We start from the raw sequence: 16,588 nt of genomic DNA on the forward strand, positions 1-16,588 counted from the left end.
AAGAAATTATTTTCACGTCTAATGTCTGACGAGATAATTCATCTGCAACTTAGGGCTAACCCTCTGCTAAAACAACTGGTATTAGTTTATAAATGTTGATGTGTCACATTTCCTGAGTGACTTCTTTGGTTGTCTTGTTTAGTCTAACAGTCCCAAACTCAAAGGTATTCAATTTAACGTAATATCACGCACAAGAAGCAGCAAATCTTTACGTTTGAGAGACAAATATTTGCTGTTTACGTCATGACTGACTGAACAACTGATGCAATTAATCTAATGTCAGTATAGCTGCAAATTCATTTTCTGTTGCTTTACGAAACTTGTGAAGCCTAAAAAAAAAATCAGTGGTAAATAAAGGGGTTTTTTTTGCCCATCGTCAAAATTGTGACATCGAGATTTGTATTATTACGAATACTTCTCACACCTACAGTATATGAAGTCAAGCGTAATAAGAATTTGCCCGTAATGTTGCATAAAATAATCAGTTATCCACAGCCTAAATACAAAAAAAAAAAAAGTATGTACGCACACACACACTTAAGGTGACCCTAAATTCCACCTAGTGTCTCCTCCACCCATTGAAGAGTGGTGGGGGTGTGGGTGGGGGGGCAGGACAGACACTCGCCTCCTGTAATCCCATCAACTCATGTCAGACAGCAGTCTGGATGCAAGCCTATCTGTGAGGCCTGTAATCCACGGGCTAAGACTTCACACGCCACACTGCCACTTATCTTGAGACGCACACACACACACACACATATACACACACACACACACAAACACTCCTAAAAGATACTTGGGAGAGAAAAGTGATAGTTGGTGGCTACTTCACTCAATTTGTGCACCAGTTGTGCTCCCTAAAGGGAAAATCAGCATATATGCATAAAAAAAATGTTGTCAAGTCAGTGTGTCTGCTGCCGAGTTATAAGCACGCCTAATGGTTTCAAAAGCCACTGAAATATACACATGAATGAAAGCATCACCGGTGCTTTAAAAAGGAAGTTTAAATGGATCCTAAAATGGAAAAAAAAAAATCTTAAAAAAGCAAAAAAGTAAATTTTTACTACAGAGAAATAAGGTTTTTTTTAGTGAACAGCATCTAAGACTTTGATGGAATGAGAATACATGTTTTGTTGCAAGTATGTGTGTTCATTCTTTTAAGAAATGTGCTGACATATTACACACAATAAAACATAAGGATGCTTTGTCTACGACTAACACCAAAAATCTGACATGTGGAAATGTCTTCAGATAGGAGTGAAAATAAAAAAAATAAAAAAAAGCTGCAAACCCTCCCACTGTCCTTAGAAATCATGCAATATGCTATTCAGATAAAACATTTAAAAAAAAAAAAAAAAAAAGACTCAGTACATATTCAAAATGGTGCTCAAAAAAGGACAAAACACAAGATAATCTAAAACTGGGCATGCACAAATTCCTGAATGTCGTCAACACATTTTGCTGTCAAGCCATTCAATCAATCAGCGGTCCAGGGAACAATATGTCCCATTATCATTCAGATACATGCAAAACGCCATGAAGGAAAAAGAAAAAAAAAAAAAGAACGAGAGAGATAAAAAGGCACGTCGGACAAGGCACCCCTGCTCATGTCTTGCTTCAAAGAGAGAGAGAGAGAGAGAGAGAGCGAAAGAGAGAGAGAGAGGGAGAGAGAGAGAGACACGCAGGGTGCAGGACCCACACGGTGTAGTTCCAGCCAATTGCGTTCCAGAGAAGTGACCATGGCCAGTGATAAACAAAGCACCATAGATCATTCCTCTCCCAGACGGAGCCCGGCGCTGGAGGCAGCGGAAGGGAGAGCGGTCAGACAGACAGAGAGAGAAAGAGAGAGAGAGAAGGAGAAGCAGACAGAGACAGAAGACAACAGAGAGCTCACCGCCTATATGCATCTGCCCCCTCTGCTATCCTCTGATGCTACATTTTGACGCCCTTTTTGCAACTGGAATGCCATTAAAGCCGGCCGTGCTGCACGCCTGCAGATTTACTCTCTGTGACAAGGAAGGAGAGAGCGAGCCAAAGAGAAAGACAGAGAGAAAGAGGGAGGGAAGAGAGCTGCTGCTGCTGCTGCTGCTGCTGCTTCCTTCTCCCACTGCAATTGTGCCGATGCATCATATTAAAAAAAAAAGGAAAATCAACAAAAAAAAAAAGCCTTAAATTGTTCCCATTTCCAAAAGAGAACAAAAAAAAAAAAGGGCATTCAACACTTACCCACTCCCAGACACAAGACTCAGATTCAGTGTTCATTTGAGCCCAGTGTGCGTCACAACAGAAACCTCAGATATTCCTCCAAAACAGATGTGCAAAGAGGAGCAGTGAGGTTCTCCCTCTTTTGTTTGTGAGCCTGCCTGGCTAGGTTTCTCTATTTGCATCAGCCGGCTTTTTACAGCTTTGAAGCAGGTGGATGACAAAAACATCAATCTCTCCAGGCACACTGTGTGGCATGCACACTTTGACACACTCCCCTCACCAGCTCTATACAGTATAATCACACATTCCTATTCTCCGCTCACAGCTCTACGAATGAAAATGGGCTCAAAAGGAAACTGAAGGACAAGTGTGCATTGTTGGAGAGTGCTTTTGTAGTAATCATGTTTTGATTGGATTAGAATAGGAATTTGCTATATCTCCAGAGTTCCATTTGCCATATGTTGAGGCAATTTTATGCACAGTGTTTAAGGGAGGACATCAGTGGGTTTAAGTTAGCAGCCGACAATAAGCCACAATCAGAGTGTCCGTTTGACTTTTTTTCCCCCCTCTTTAAAAGCACCATATAGCATTAATTGTGTTGTTATGCATGCAAAGCTTGTCTACAGCCCAAACTAGACCATGATTAGCAGTAATGGGAAGGCTGTAGTCACTCATTCTGAGCATCTCAAGATCAAGTCAAGACTGAGTTCAAACAAGGGTCAAGTCGAAACCATGTCAGAACCTAAAAGCGAGATTCAAAGCATCATCTTAAAGCTGCACTTACTCATGTTGTTGTTATTGCTCATGGTGATGAACCCACAGAAAATGATCGCTGCATTTACCGTCTTTGATATTTTTAGGCTTTAGGGCCCACAACTTTCACTTTTCAGTCCATTTTCTCTCATCAGCCTCTTTTTTAAGCCACAGCAGTATGCATCACAAATACCCTCTATGAACCTGCTATTAAAGCTGGTATAGGCAATTTTTTATTTTTTTGGCACAAGCAAAAATTCCACATTAGCCTTTTAGCATACGATAATCCAAGTTTGCAAAAAATAAACTGGACTCCCACACGTCCTCTTGGCTCTGTTTTCAGGCTTTAAAAGCTCGCGATGAGACACTTTAAGACACGAATGGATTTTTTTCTGAAAAAAAAACTCCTGAATATGTAACTTTGATACATAGAGATGAGTTTTTAAGGGTCTGATCAATGACTGGAGAGGAGCTTTAAAAGTGTTAACCCCTATGTACTTCTGTGAACATGGTAATGAAGTGAGCAAGTCAGCATGTGTTTTTTTTAATTTGGCATTTTGGCCGTCGCCATCCTGCTCTGGAGAAACGAGATTTAATGAGCGAAAGGTGGAACAAACGGACATAGCAGCCTTGTCAAACACATGGTAGCCCCACACCTAAACATTAAAAAAAAAATCACATTGCACGATATTGAAAGTCTTGAAACTAGTAATACCCTATAAACCAGACCAGGGGTTCTCAACTGGTGGGTCGCGACCCACTTTTGGGTCGCGGACAGCTGGTCAAAATTAAATAACATATAATGTGCGTCTCAGGTTGGACTTGTTTTTCATTTTGAAAAAACTTTTATTTTGACAGGCATGGTAACCATATAGTTTGTTTGACGTTCATTTTAAGTTTGTGTTGATGTTGGGATGCAAGATGGCAAAGCCAAATATGACCCGGACTATTTAAAATGTGGGTTTTCATACTAGGGCTGGACCCGAATAGCCGAATAGCCAACTATTCCTTCGCTGTGCTGGAATCAGGATATCAATTTTGATCCGAATATTCCTCCCACCTCCCCCCGCCGCTACCACCGATACAGCAGTGTGACCGTCGGTCGGACCAAAAGCTCAGCGCCCGCACACCCCGTCTGAATAATAAGCTTCCTCCCCCTGCCGCCGCAGAAACATTGCTGTCAACATTAACGTAAACACCTAAACTGGTGCTAGTAGCCAAGAGCTGCCTTTGTGTCCCACCACTTCCAGTCCGTCGGAGCCTGCTCGCACTCAGAAGTCCGCTGACTGTCGAGGGGCAAGATGTTGTCACGCTTTTACTAACTTAAATAAGAAATCGCCACATTCCTCTCTGAGACTAACTCCCTGTACGCAGAACTGTTTGACAACGAAATGTGGCTGCACGAGAGCATCAGCTGGTGGAGCTGTCATGTGATCAGACCCTGAGAAAGCGATGTGGGGAGGGAAGCCTTTCCCACTTCTGGTGCAGCGATGTGGTGGCTGAGCATCCATCCCTCACCACTCCTGCAGTTAAAACAATCTTAGCATTCAGCTCAACCTGTTGGTGTGACACTGGCTTCTCTACCTTGGTCCAGCTCAGGTCACAGCAGAGAAACAGGTTGGACACTGAGCATGATCTGAGAGCAGCTCTGTCTACTGTCACCCCAGACTCTGAAACTCTAATCAGGAGTAGAGCACGTGCCCAACTGTCTCATTAACTTCAACAAATGACCTGATTAGGCCAAAATTTTATTTTCCAGTAGTTTTGATATTTATTTTATTCACTTTTGTACATGCAGTTGTCATGGTCCAGTTACTATGCATGGTTATATGCTCTGAAATGCATGTTGCACAGAAAATATATTGAATATTAAATTCTTTAAAAAATTGGGTCGCGACTTAATGACCATGGGAAAATGTGGGTCCCAGGGTGAGACCAGTTGAGAACCCCTGAACTAGACAACTGAGGTAACAGATCAAGTGTGAAGTAGGGTAATTTCCTAATAGACTTCTATGCAATATGACTTCTTTCTGCAACCAGAGGAGTTGCCCCCTGCTGGCTGAATGCAACTTTAAATCACTTTGTGGTTGCTTCACTTTGCAGACCTGGCCGTTAACTCCATTTATTCACAGACAGTGAATGGTTTTCCACCAGCACACTCCCAATTTCCTTCACAAAACAGTTCATTTGATGGTATATCTGACACATATTAAATAAAAATAAAGTGCAGGTGATGAGGCATTCCCATCTCAATCAGTGCGGAGATATTTTGCTTCATTAAAAGCCCATACCCTGCAACTCAGTTCCTCAGTATTTCTTAGCCTCCATTTACCTCAACATAATAGAGTTTTTGGTATTTGCATAAATCTATATTCTTTGTTATCAGACAGCAGTCTTTATCCTGTGTCAATCCATTCAGTAATAACCTGCGCAATGAACAATAAGACACCAACAGAAAATAATTATGTAATCCTTTTAAAAAAAACAGAAGAGAAAAGGAAGCTTTATCCAAACCTTTCCTACTGACGTCTAGAATTTATGTTCATTAACTGACAATGTTACAGCTAATCCAGCTTTCATTTAAGTTACACAATGTTTCTCAGAAGTTTAAAAACCGATAAAGAATTAAACAGCACACGTCAATTACAAACAACGATAACGCGTGCAAAATTTACAGTTCCACGTTGACATTTAAATGTAACACCAACAAGTATGTGTTTTGGGGATTCCGACAGTTTTTGTGAGTCCGTGAAGGCAGCATCGTGACGTCTAATGTTTGGTTTGTGATGGCGGGATGTGAAGGTTTCACTCTCCATGTTTCTCCTTCTCACTAAACCTATTAGTCTGAGCTTAAAGCCAACTAACATTTCGGCTCATTCTGTCTTTAATAGCGTTAGCTGAAGCTCAGCTGTTTGGTTCCGGAGACTTAGTGACTTAAATTCACTGCTAACTCTGTCCGGACAGGTTTGCTAACGTTAGCTAGGAAGCAGCGTTGTGATCTGACAGATGCCGGTCCGGGAAGTGAGATGGAGAGCTCACTGGTGAAAGACAACCCGCTGTTTTTACCCCTCAACAAGGAGAAAACTGTCTATGACGGATTTATCACTGTTCAGGTAACTTGTGTTAATGTGTTAGTGCGGTGTTCTTACTCGTCACAAGAATGAATGTCCAAACTGCGTTGAATAAACGATTAATTTAAAAGATTCCTCGCTTTGGACACATGTAGCTGTGACAGGCTTTAACTTCAAGCTATTCATAAATATTCTCAAACCACTGGTGAATTCCTTTTATGAAACTTTAACTTTTAAATCGGTATTTGCACCCACGACCTCCTGTGCTTCCTCTACTGTCAGCAGCAGGACGTGTTGTAGAAGCAAGAAAAGCTTCTGTTTTGTTTTGGTTTTGTTTTGTTTTTAGCTAGTTTTGACTGTCGTGCTGTTTTAAACAGTCGATCATTTCCATTATCAGGAGCTATGTTCTACCAGGTGTCTTCCTCTTTCAATACACAAACAAACTTTATATTATAGGATTGAATATCGTAGAATTTATTAAAAGGAAATTAGAAATGAGATCCTATGTGGTGAGATATTTATCAGACTACCACATGAGATAAAATAAGATAATTATTTATCTCACACTGGAGAAATTCACAGTGTTGTCAGCAGCAGTACACACACAGAAATACACATATTAGAAGAACAATGTACATCTAAGAAATAGTGCAAACACAAGTATAAAAATACACATATAAAAAGAGAATAGTGCAAGTGTAGAATATAAGATATATGGGGATATATATATATATGCTATAGAAAATAAGGAATAAAGATATAATAATAATAATAAACAGTGCAAATGCAAATATATACATATAAACATCCACCAGTTCTAAATTATTTTGATACACTTCAGCAAAAGCAGAGTATGTCATCTTAAGTCCACTTGTGGCTTTGTTGTGCACTACCCAGAAAAACAACAACAAACCAAACTGTTTTTGAGAGTAACTAAAGGAATTTACAGAACTTAAATAACATTCTTTACCTTGCCTGATGTGCGTCATAGTCCCACCAGTCGATCGTAGTCGGCGGATTCTACCCTCGTGTTCAGGATCTGCATGCCATGTTCACATAAAAACATTATCAAGTCTCATTGTGGCCTTGCACATCGTCTTCTGAGAAGACAAAATGACAGAGTGGGGCTTACAAACAGTCTTATCAAAAATGTCTTGGGTAGTTAACATATAGACCAGGGGTGTCCAATCCTGGTCCTCGAGGGCCACAATCCTGCAAGTTTTAGATGTGTCCCTCTTCCAACACACCTGATTCAAATGATCAGGATCGTTATCAGGCTTCTGCAGAGCTTGATGAGGAGCTGATCATTTGAATCAGGTGTGTTGAAAGAGGGAAACATCTAAAACATGCAGGACTGAGGCCCTCGAGGACCAGAGTTCGACACCCCTGATATAGACCTTTCTGAAGTGTTATGATTCTGATTATTTACCATTACAGTTATATTTAGCTTATGTGATGATATAATTCCACATGCCACTACTGCTCCACTGCTATTGTCATTTAACTTCCACTCATGCTGTATTTTTCTAGGACAGAGACTTCAGAATGAGAATAGTGCTACCACCAGATCGTCAGCTCAGGAGGGCCAAGTACGAATTATATCCTCCACTTCTCTTTACAAATTATGCTAACATTTCATGCAAGTGTGATATTAGTGTAATAAAGAGTGTGTCTGATTGTAATCCCTGCATAGCCACAGAATATGTGTTTTAATTGCTTCTCTTTGCTCTGTAACTATCTATAACTTTGCCCTTGCAGGCTGCACTGCTGTTGGCAGTTAAGACACCTGTTGCGTGGATATGAGCACATAGTGAAGCAGGTAAACGTGTTGTAATACGGCGCTTGTCGCTTCATATTATTTAGCGATGTTTTGTGTCTGCCATCTCTGATTGAGATCATCTTGTTTGCTGTGTGTTTAATATATATTTTTGTCAAGTCATTTTGGCTCCTTTGTGTTGGCGGCATCGTGCTTGGCGTTGTTCCTGCACTCTCTGTCACCCATCAGGCTCGCCTCACTCAGAAGCAGAGAAAAATATTTTTCACTGTTTAATTAACATCGCCTGGAAAATGTCCCTATTTGTTATGTGGCCCCTCAGGGTTATTTGGATGAGATTGATATTTCACCCCAGGCTGCAAAGTTCATTATTTTCACAGCCTTTAAGCTATCATTAATTATTAAAGCTGGTGGCAGCCCCCATTAATCACAAACACTGTGTTTGATTTGAATGGCTGGCTAGAGGAAAAAAAATAGACACTGTCACTTCATTATCCTTCCATTCAAGGATGTCTTTTCTCTCTTGTTTGACTTCTCGCAGAGGCTGCAGCAGTCGGCTGATCTTGTCAGTTTCATTCTGGAGCTAAAGACTGTCTTGGTAAGGAGGAGAACGACACAGTGGTTAGCACGGTCACTTTGACATTGTTGCTTTATGAATAGGAAGTAAATGGGAACCTCCGGGCACTATCAATAGCCTTGATTGTGAGGCACACATGTACATGTATATTTTGTTAGATTAATGAAAACGCCTATGAGCTTGCCACAAAACAGAGCCATAAGACGTATTGGCCCGGATTAAGTTTAGTTGTATTTATTTTGTTTGTTTTTATTCTAAAGATTGTGGTTTACATTGGTGAAGTTGTGCTATGATGTGCATTGTAATCTGGGCTTAAAATAAGAAGCGTTGTGCGTGTTGTTGCAGGAAGTGGGTCTGAAGAGCCGCCCTGAGTGCCGCTCCATTCCACCTCCGCAGTATTACTCTCAGCTCATCTCTGAGATGGAGACCCTTGGGTGGGACAAGTAAGTGGGCCACTAGGAGCACTAACACATGCTCTGGAACCAGGTTTTAATGGAGCATTAACCGCTAAGCTGTAAAATGTGGGAAAGTTGGCTGTGACCACCACGTTTGCTAGTATGACATGTATTACATTAACACTTTGACAGGTGGTGTACCTATAATGTACACATCAGTTTGCTATATCACCATGCAGCATACTTCCACATGAGGCAATATCATGAAGAATTTCACAAAAGCCATGGGTGATGTTATGGGGGGTTTATTCACCTTTATTTACATTCCATAAATGTAACGAGGAACCCGGGATTGTGACGTTTCCCACAGATTGAGAGGTCATTTAATTTGCTTCTAACTGACTAATCAAATAGAGAAGAAATATACCGTATTGGTGGAAATACTTTGACAACCCTCACTGTTATATTCACACTTTTTTGAGCCCATCATTATCTGTGACAGCAGATCCTAAAGACACTTGTCTGTTTCTGAGAGCCTTATTGGTCAGAAAGGTTCCTCTGTGGCAGTGAAGCATACATGAGCCCTCCAATGCAGAATGAGCTAAGTCACTAACCAATTAAATGGCTGACTGTGATGATTTGAAAATAGGAGAGGAGATCAAAAAGTCCAGACTGGGCCTATACAAATCAAAACTACCTGATTTAAATTTGGTCACCATCCCCGTCACAGAAGTCTCCTGGCGCAGCGACACAGCATTTCTGCAACGCTTGTAATGTTCCCTGAAAATCCCATGATGTAAACCTGTCAAGGACCATCTGCAATGGAGGGCTGAATCTCCTAAGCTATGTCAAATTGGTGACCCTTCAACTTGAATGTCATCTTGAGGAAGAGAATGAAGTCACAGAGAGACAAATCTAGTGAACAGGTCTGGTGTAGAGCAACAAATATCCGTTTTTTTGGCAAAGCAAAGATGTGCATGGTCACCATGCTGTGATGAGGTGTGCAGCACTTTGGAACAACTACATGCCATCAGTTCAGATGATTTGTTCTAAATGTTAATGCTGAAGAAAACAATGAGAAATATTCCTGGTGCCAGATGGTTGTTGTAAGCTGCACCTCTTCCACTGTGAAAACTACTGTTTGGCCTGTTGGTTGGTAGCGGCAGACCCACCTCTCCTCACCTGTGATGATCCTCAACATGAAGGTGAGACCATCCTGACTGACACAGAATGTGATCTCAAACACTAAGTGTGTAACTCAGGCCCGATGTTGATAGTGCAATGCCTCAAGATCGCCTGACACGTGACGGTTAGTGCTCGTACATGTTACACGTGCCTGACCATGATGCGTATCGAACCACTGACAATATCTGAACTTTTTGATCATTCTTCATATAGATGATTGTCCAACTCTGTTCTGGACTCTGTGTACCTTTAAAATAGTAATTTTTAGTAATTGATTTTAACTGCAACCCTAAGTGTCAGCAGTGCATGTTCAGTTATCATATATACTTTGGTTCAGACATGATCTACTTCTCTCCTCACTTCACAGCTGAAACAAGGGATGAAAGAGAGAGAGAGAAAGAGCACATGACAGAGTTGTTGAATGAAAAAGTGTAAACTGACTTAATGTTATCTGCTTGCTTGTTTTATTGTGACTCCTAAAGCACTTAGCAGGAGTCAGGCAGTTGCTGTTAAAACACAAAGCAGGCTTTTATTCTCACTTGATAAATTCCACAAAATTTCGCGTCAGAGTAAAGTCCGTGAGATTAATCATCTGCTTTTCAAGGGGCCTTAAAGATGAGCTGTAGCTATGATCAGTGTTGGAGCAATAAGCTGGAATACTGCAGAATCAATCCCCACTCAGTGTAAATAGTTGTTTAAATTGGCTTACAGAGAAAATCAAGTGATAATCAAACAATTATTTTTTCTTAATGAACAACATGGTAACATGGTTCCGTTCCCCACTTACATGGTCCCAGGATAATGTGGAAGTAATTTGCCTGTGGAATTGCTTGCTGATGGAGCTTCTCTCACAGTGATCCAAATATTAACTCTGGTTTCCCTTTTCTCCGTGGAAGCTTTGTAGCTTCTCCTGTTACCGTACGTTTAATGGCACAACGTAGACGATATAAAAACTTAAGGTATACGCATTTTCCCCAGAGATAAGATTGACTTACTGAGGTGTATATATGGATAGAAACCTCCGCAGCTTTATATGGAGCAGTCTCTGTTGTTTTTCTTTTTTTCCTTTTGTCTACGCTGATTGGAGAGCCGGCAACAACACAGCTCACATTAACAAATGGCTCTTAATGACTTCCTTATTTTTAGTTATTGAGTTATAGTTAAATCCAGGTCACATTTAATAACGCTCAGCCCACGTGTGGTGACAGGCCCAGCTAATACCGTTGTCTCCACTCGTCAGGAGAGAGCGCGAGGAGGGGGGTGGTGGTGGTGGTTAGTAGGAAGATATCTATTCTCCCCCAGCTCGGATTAAGCCTTGACTACTACACTCATTTTCCACTTTCCTATTAATGACCACGGCTACAATTATGATATTAGCAAAATGCAAATGGCTCTAATTGAAGACTCTCAGGTTTTAATAGGAGAAGGAGGGGGTGAAGGTATGCTTTATGCTGGAAATGGGACCAACATCATTTTCAGTGTCGTGTTACGGTTAGGAGGCATTATACACAGTGGGCCTCAATCTCCAAAGCACTCGAGATTCGCTTAGCGTCTTAATTGGTATGGGCCGTGCTAATAGCCACCAGGGGTTTTCAGCTGTAATTCTGTCTGCTGATTGGGCCAGGTAAGTGAGTCTTTCTCTCTTCTCGCTCGCCGCGTGTCTTCATATTCTGCATTTGAGAGTGTGGTCATCTTAATTGGCTAGAGATGGCAAACCATGTGTTAATTAATGGAAAATGAGGTCAAGGAGGTCAGCTGCCATCACTAGGTGGCCCCAAAACGTGGCCCTGTAAGCTCCGGGGCTCATTATGGGCACAGCTGGCACTCCATGTTCACAGGCTCTCGGTGAACGTGCGGAGCGTCGTCTCTTCTTATCCCAGTGTTATCACTCCATCACACTGGGTTGGTGCACTTCTGAGGCCAGTTATAACAGCTCTCAGACAGCAGGGCTCTCGTGGGCCAGCCAGGCCCAGAGCTGAGGGAGTGCTGAATTTCCAGCATGGATTTTTTTTTTTTTTTCATCTTTGTTTTTGTTACATTATTAGGCCAGCTAATAAATTACTCCCCTAATCCTCGGATATAAATGCAATCACAAATGGTATTGGGAGTTCTGCAGTTACATCCAGTAAGTAATGAGAATGTCCTGGTTAGCACAGTTAAACTGTAAACCAGGCTAATGGTTATATAGGTCTCTATGCTTTATAAAATGAGCATGTTTTTTTTTTTGTGCTCTTGATTTGCACATACATTATTTAGTTTCTGTACGGTATACTGTGCATGCCATCATTTTGCGCGTGTATTTTTATGCAGCACCACATATGCGTTGATCTCACCATTCATGAATCACTTTGTCAACAGACACACACACACACAAAAATCCAGAGACATGTGCACACTCAAATGTGCGTGGCTTGCGCTGTCTGGAAGCGGCTCACTTGGCTGTGGAGTTGCAAATGGGATGCTCTCATCAGTCTTCCCAGCAGGATGTCTGACTGTCACGCTGTTTCCATCATGGCCAAGTATTGGCGGCATCTAGTCCGTGCTATCCTGGGCGTGAGACCCCAGAGGAGAGGAGATGGAAATGTGTGTGTTAGCATGCACCAGTGACTTTTTCACTACCGATACTCTTTGTCAAGAACCAAACCTTATAAGTTGGTTGATACTGAGTACTCGTTTGATTTATCCTCTTGAGCTACAGAATTAAATGAGTGGTTTAAACTATAATGTATCTGCTTAATGAGTGGATATTTAGTCTCCGATCACTCTTCTTTCCATTTTGCCCATGTATTGTTTTACAGCTTTAATTTCCTCTAGGAAATTGACGACCCTGCCAGCCTTACGTCCCTTTCCTTAACTTTCAGCTAGAGTGCAGAACTTTATCATGTACACAAATGTGTGTTATGTTCAAGGGCTTGTCAAACAATTTCACACAATGCTGATTAAACTTATCAGTGGCAGGTCAATGTCTCTATTTTGCAGTGGAAAGGAGTATTAAGTCAAAGGTTTGTGGTGATATAATGTATTTTTGCGTTAAACGGCAATGATTTGTTTACAAGAGCTAAGGAGGGGAGCAACTGTGGTTACCGAGGCAGAGTACGTTACAGATCATAGTGGAGTTTATGGCATAAGGGCCTCTGAACTATCCAACAAAAGTTTCATCATCAAAAAGAAACTTGTCATTAAGAGAAAGGATTATAGTGTAAAAAAGAAAGTGGTCAACGACTAGGCGTATGTCACAAGCACACATTAACAGTGTTTGTGGGATTACTCTCACTGCCAGAAGCAAGAGACAAAAGTTCCTCCCTGCAAGGTCAACATCCGAGATGCAAGGTAGATACTGATGACTTTTGGATCTGATGCACACATTAAAAAAAAAACTGTAAACCTCACAAACGCAAACGCAAAATTTAATTGCAAGGCCTTTGTTTATTTACGTTTAATTAAAAATGAACTTTTCAACTCTCAGTGTTGATAGGGTGTTACTAATGGCGTGTAACCAATCACATAGTGCTGTAGGTGGGACACTGCTCAGGACAACTGAGTGATGACTACAAATAGAGGTGGCTGCATCAGAGCCAGGGTACGTCAATTTGAAATGATTGTTTTTGACCAGAAATTGTTAAACAATATTAATATATATACCGGTAATGCTGAATATTGGATCCGATAATCAGCTAGGCTAGCAAGATAATCAGTTGATGCTTCCTTTAAAGGGTTTCCTTGTGTACTCTGTCATGCGTTATACGTTTTGGATGTGTAATACATTTTTGGTAGCCCGCTTGTCGGCAGAGGTCGACACCAAAAGGGGAATGCTTCTCTGAGCCATTTATGGACAAAAATGCATCTTTTGATTTGAAAACCTGTAGGAGAAAGTTTTATGTCGGTGAGTGTTTTCATAGCTCTACAAGACCAATAATGTTTCAACACTTATTAGCAAAATTACCTAACTTATTGTGCAGTTTCAGGTTAATGCCCTAGTTAACCTTTCATGCACAACTAGTGTTTCTGTGTGCTCAGCCAGAAAAAAGGCATTGGATTCACCGAGGTATACAGGAGGATTTGGATTCAAAAAACCAATTCATGCTTGATTTGGACTGGATAAAGTGCCAGTGAACCCAACACTATCAACATTCCAGCATATGCAGACACATGGTCGTGTTCACATCGCTTTTCACAGTAATGCAACCACTACCTGGTGCATCGTCCTACATGTAGAACAGTGGGAGGTACAAGATTCATTTAATCCCTGACAGCTTTAAAAAATATGTTCTAATGGCTAACACTTTGCTTGGTGAAACCTGCAAATGCTGTACTATGAGTTTGCACATTAGACCTAACAGACCAGTAACTGCAGAAATTCAGTACAAAGGCGTATTCAGTGATTTACTCAGGTGTCATGACTGAAATGGGATTAAAGAGAAGCATATTTTCCTTTTGAGTGAACCAGCATTCTTTTATTCATGCCTTCTGCAAATCACGGGCATTTTAGTTCAACGATTCCACTTCTTACTCATTGATTTGTTCATTTGGATGCTTGTCACTTTCTTCACTTGCATAGGTCTATTAACTGGTCTTGCTTGAGAGATTTGTGTATTTATTGCTGTTAGCAGCAACGGGTATTTCGTGAGTCTGTGCTCTTTGTGAATGTGCACCTGAGGTTTTAAAGTACCCTGAGCGTAGTCTGTTAAAGAAGTTCTACCCTGCTGCTAGATTATTATAGCCTGCTGTCCACAGGTAGTGCTGATATTGGTGCTTACAAGAAAGGGCGTGTTGAATTGGCACGATCATGACATCGCCTGCTTGAAGGTGCAGATGTTAGTATGCATAAGGCATTAAAGCACTGTTGCCCTTCCCCGGCGTTTGATTGCGAGTGTGCGAGCGAACAGACACTTTTATGAGTCGGGCCCATCGGACACCGTCTCCCATCATTCCATCACTTCCCTAAGTGTGTGTGTCATTCCCTGCTCACATCACTCCTCTCTAACACACTCCATAACTCTTCAGCAGATATACAGCCATGTCAGCCTCGCCACAGAGCGGTCCATCGTAATGTACTGTAAATCTGGAGGAGGACTGTTGAAATCCTTTGTCTCAGATCAGTCTTTTGTCTTCGGGTCTCAGTAGACCGGAGATGGACTGGTGAGGGGGAGGAAGTGACTCCTTCACAGTGTGCTGGAGCAGTAGAAGGAGCAGTAAATCTGACAGCAGTGTTGGTGAATGCTCCAGCCACATCACTGTTGTGTCCTTAGCCTCAATAGGTTATAATTAGCTCTGAAAGGAGAGGGTCTGATTTACAAGTTGACTCAAGCTTGAAAAAGTGAACTCAGCCTAAGGTCATTCAGAAACACGTTATTTTCAGAGAGGTTGAATCCCACTGTTGTAACTGCCAAAGCCACTCCAGTGTTACATTATTTCTATGTACATAACAGCAGAGTAGTGTTGACCGAAGTCTGTTCCTGTCAGTGGTCACTCATTCAGTCGTGTCCTGTCTAAGTGTTTTTAATTGAACTCCAGACATTGTCAACAGCAGTCTTGACAAATAACTAATTGATGCCACATTTTACTCTAGTATTCACAAATGTTCTCCCGGCCTTACTTCTGCCTGTATTGTGATTGTAGTATGTTGCCAGTCTCAGGGGACCAGTATGGTGTGCAATGTTAGGGCCATAAGACCACCTGTAGACCACTTTTCTGCAGCCTCGTTAACTAAATACTAAGATACTTAGTCATGCTCATGAACACAGCAGCACACAGGTGTAAAATTTCCTCTTAAGTTGATGTCTGGCAAGGTGTCTGGGTCCGCTACCCTAAGGCTCAGGCTCATGCTAAAGTAGGATCTTAGTGTCAGATAGCAGAATATAGCTGCTAATGCTTCTAAAGTTTACAGCCAGGAGGACTCCAACAAAATGTATTTTGTTGTTCTTAAATAATTGAACAAGAGTTAATTATTTATTAGGAAAATCTGCGGGAAAAAAATAAAATAAAATTTGCATGTGTATTTGCAAGGTGGAGAAGTGGTTAGCACTGTTGCCTCGCAGCAAGAAGGTCGCCAGTGTGCGTCCCGGTGGTGACACCTGGGATCTTTCTGCGTGGAGTTTGCATGTTCTCCCCGTGCAGCGTGGGTTCTCTCCAGGTTCTCCGGCTTCCTCCCACACAGTCCAAAAACATGCTGAGGTTAATTGGTGATTCTAAATTGTCCGTAGGTGTGAATGTGATTGTGCTTGACTGGTGACCTGTCCAGGTGTCCCCTGCCTTCACCCTGAGTCAGCTGGGATAGACTCCAGCTAAAAAGAATTAAGCGGTGTATAGCTGATGGATGGATGAATCACTAACTTGTTCAGTGAGGACATGTGTGAGATTCACAGTCATGTGACTTGAAATAACATGAGGTGACTGAATTAGTTGACCTTTGAACATATCAGTTTATTGTGGCCTCTTGGTTTTGGAAACTCCACAACAAGCTAAATATGACAATGTACATTTGATACATCCTGGTGTTGTAAAGTTGTTATGGCTAACAAGCAAAAACTGGCCAATCTACACATCCAGAAGACACAGTGCAACATCAGAATCATAAAATGTTGTGTTTTTAGTGAGCTGATGAATGTATTTCCAATTTTCGTAGCTC

At 41.4% G+C, this 16,588-nt stretch overlaps 1 protein-coding gene across 1 annotated transcript in view; it reads left to right on the forward strand.

Moving 5' to 3' along the window:
* Nucleotides 1-5,743: 5,743 nt before the first annotated feature.
* Nucleotides 5,744-16,588, forward strand: part of fancl (FA complementation group L) — a 33,593-nt gene continuing 22,748 nt past the window's right edge. Inside the window, exons 1-5 of the mRNA XM_008280984.1 lie at nt 5,744-6,071; nt 7,560-7,618; nt 7,788-7,848; nt 8,345-8,401; nt 8,726-8,823. Of these exons, the coding sequence (XP_008279206.1) occupies nt 5,985-6,071; nt 7,560-7,618; nt 7,788-7,848; nt 8,345-8,401; nt 8,726-8,823 (362 nt within the window). The 5' untranslated portion in view covers nt 5,744-5,984. The remainder of the gene's footprint in view (nt 6,072-7,559; nt 7,619-7,787; nt 7,849-8,344; nt 8,402-8,725; nt 8,824-16,588) is intronic.

Source organism: Stegastes partitus, unplaced genomic scaffold, assembly GCF_000690725.1.
Source record: "Stegastes partitus isolate 25-593 unplaced genomic scaffold, Stegastes_partitus-1.0.2 Scaffold217, whole genome shotgun sequence".
In the NCBI taxonomy this organism is placed as follows: Eukaryota; Metazoa; Chordata; class Actinopteri; family Pomacentridae; genus Stegastes; species Stegastes partitus.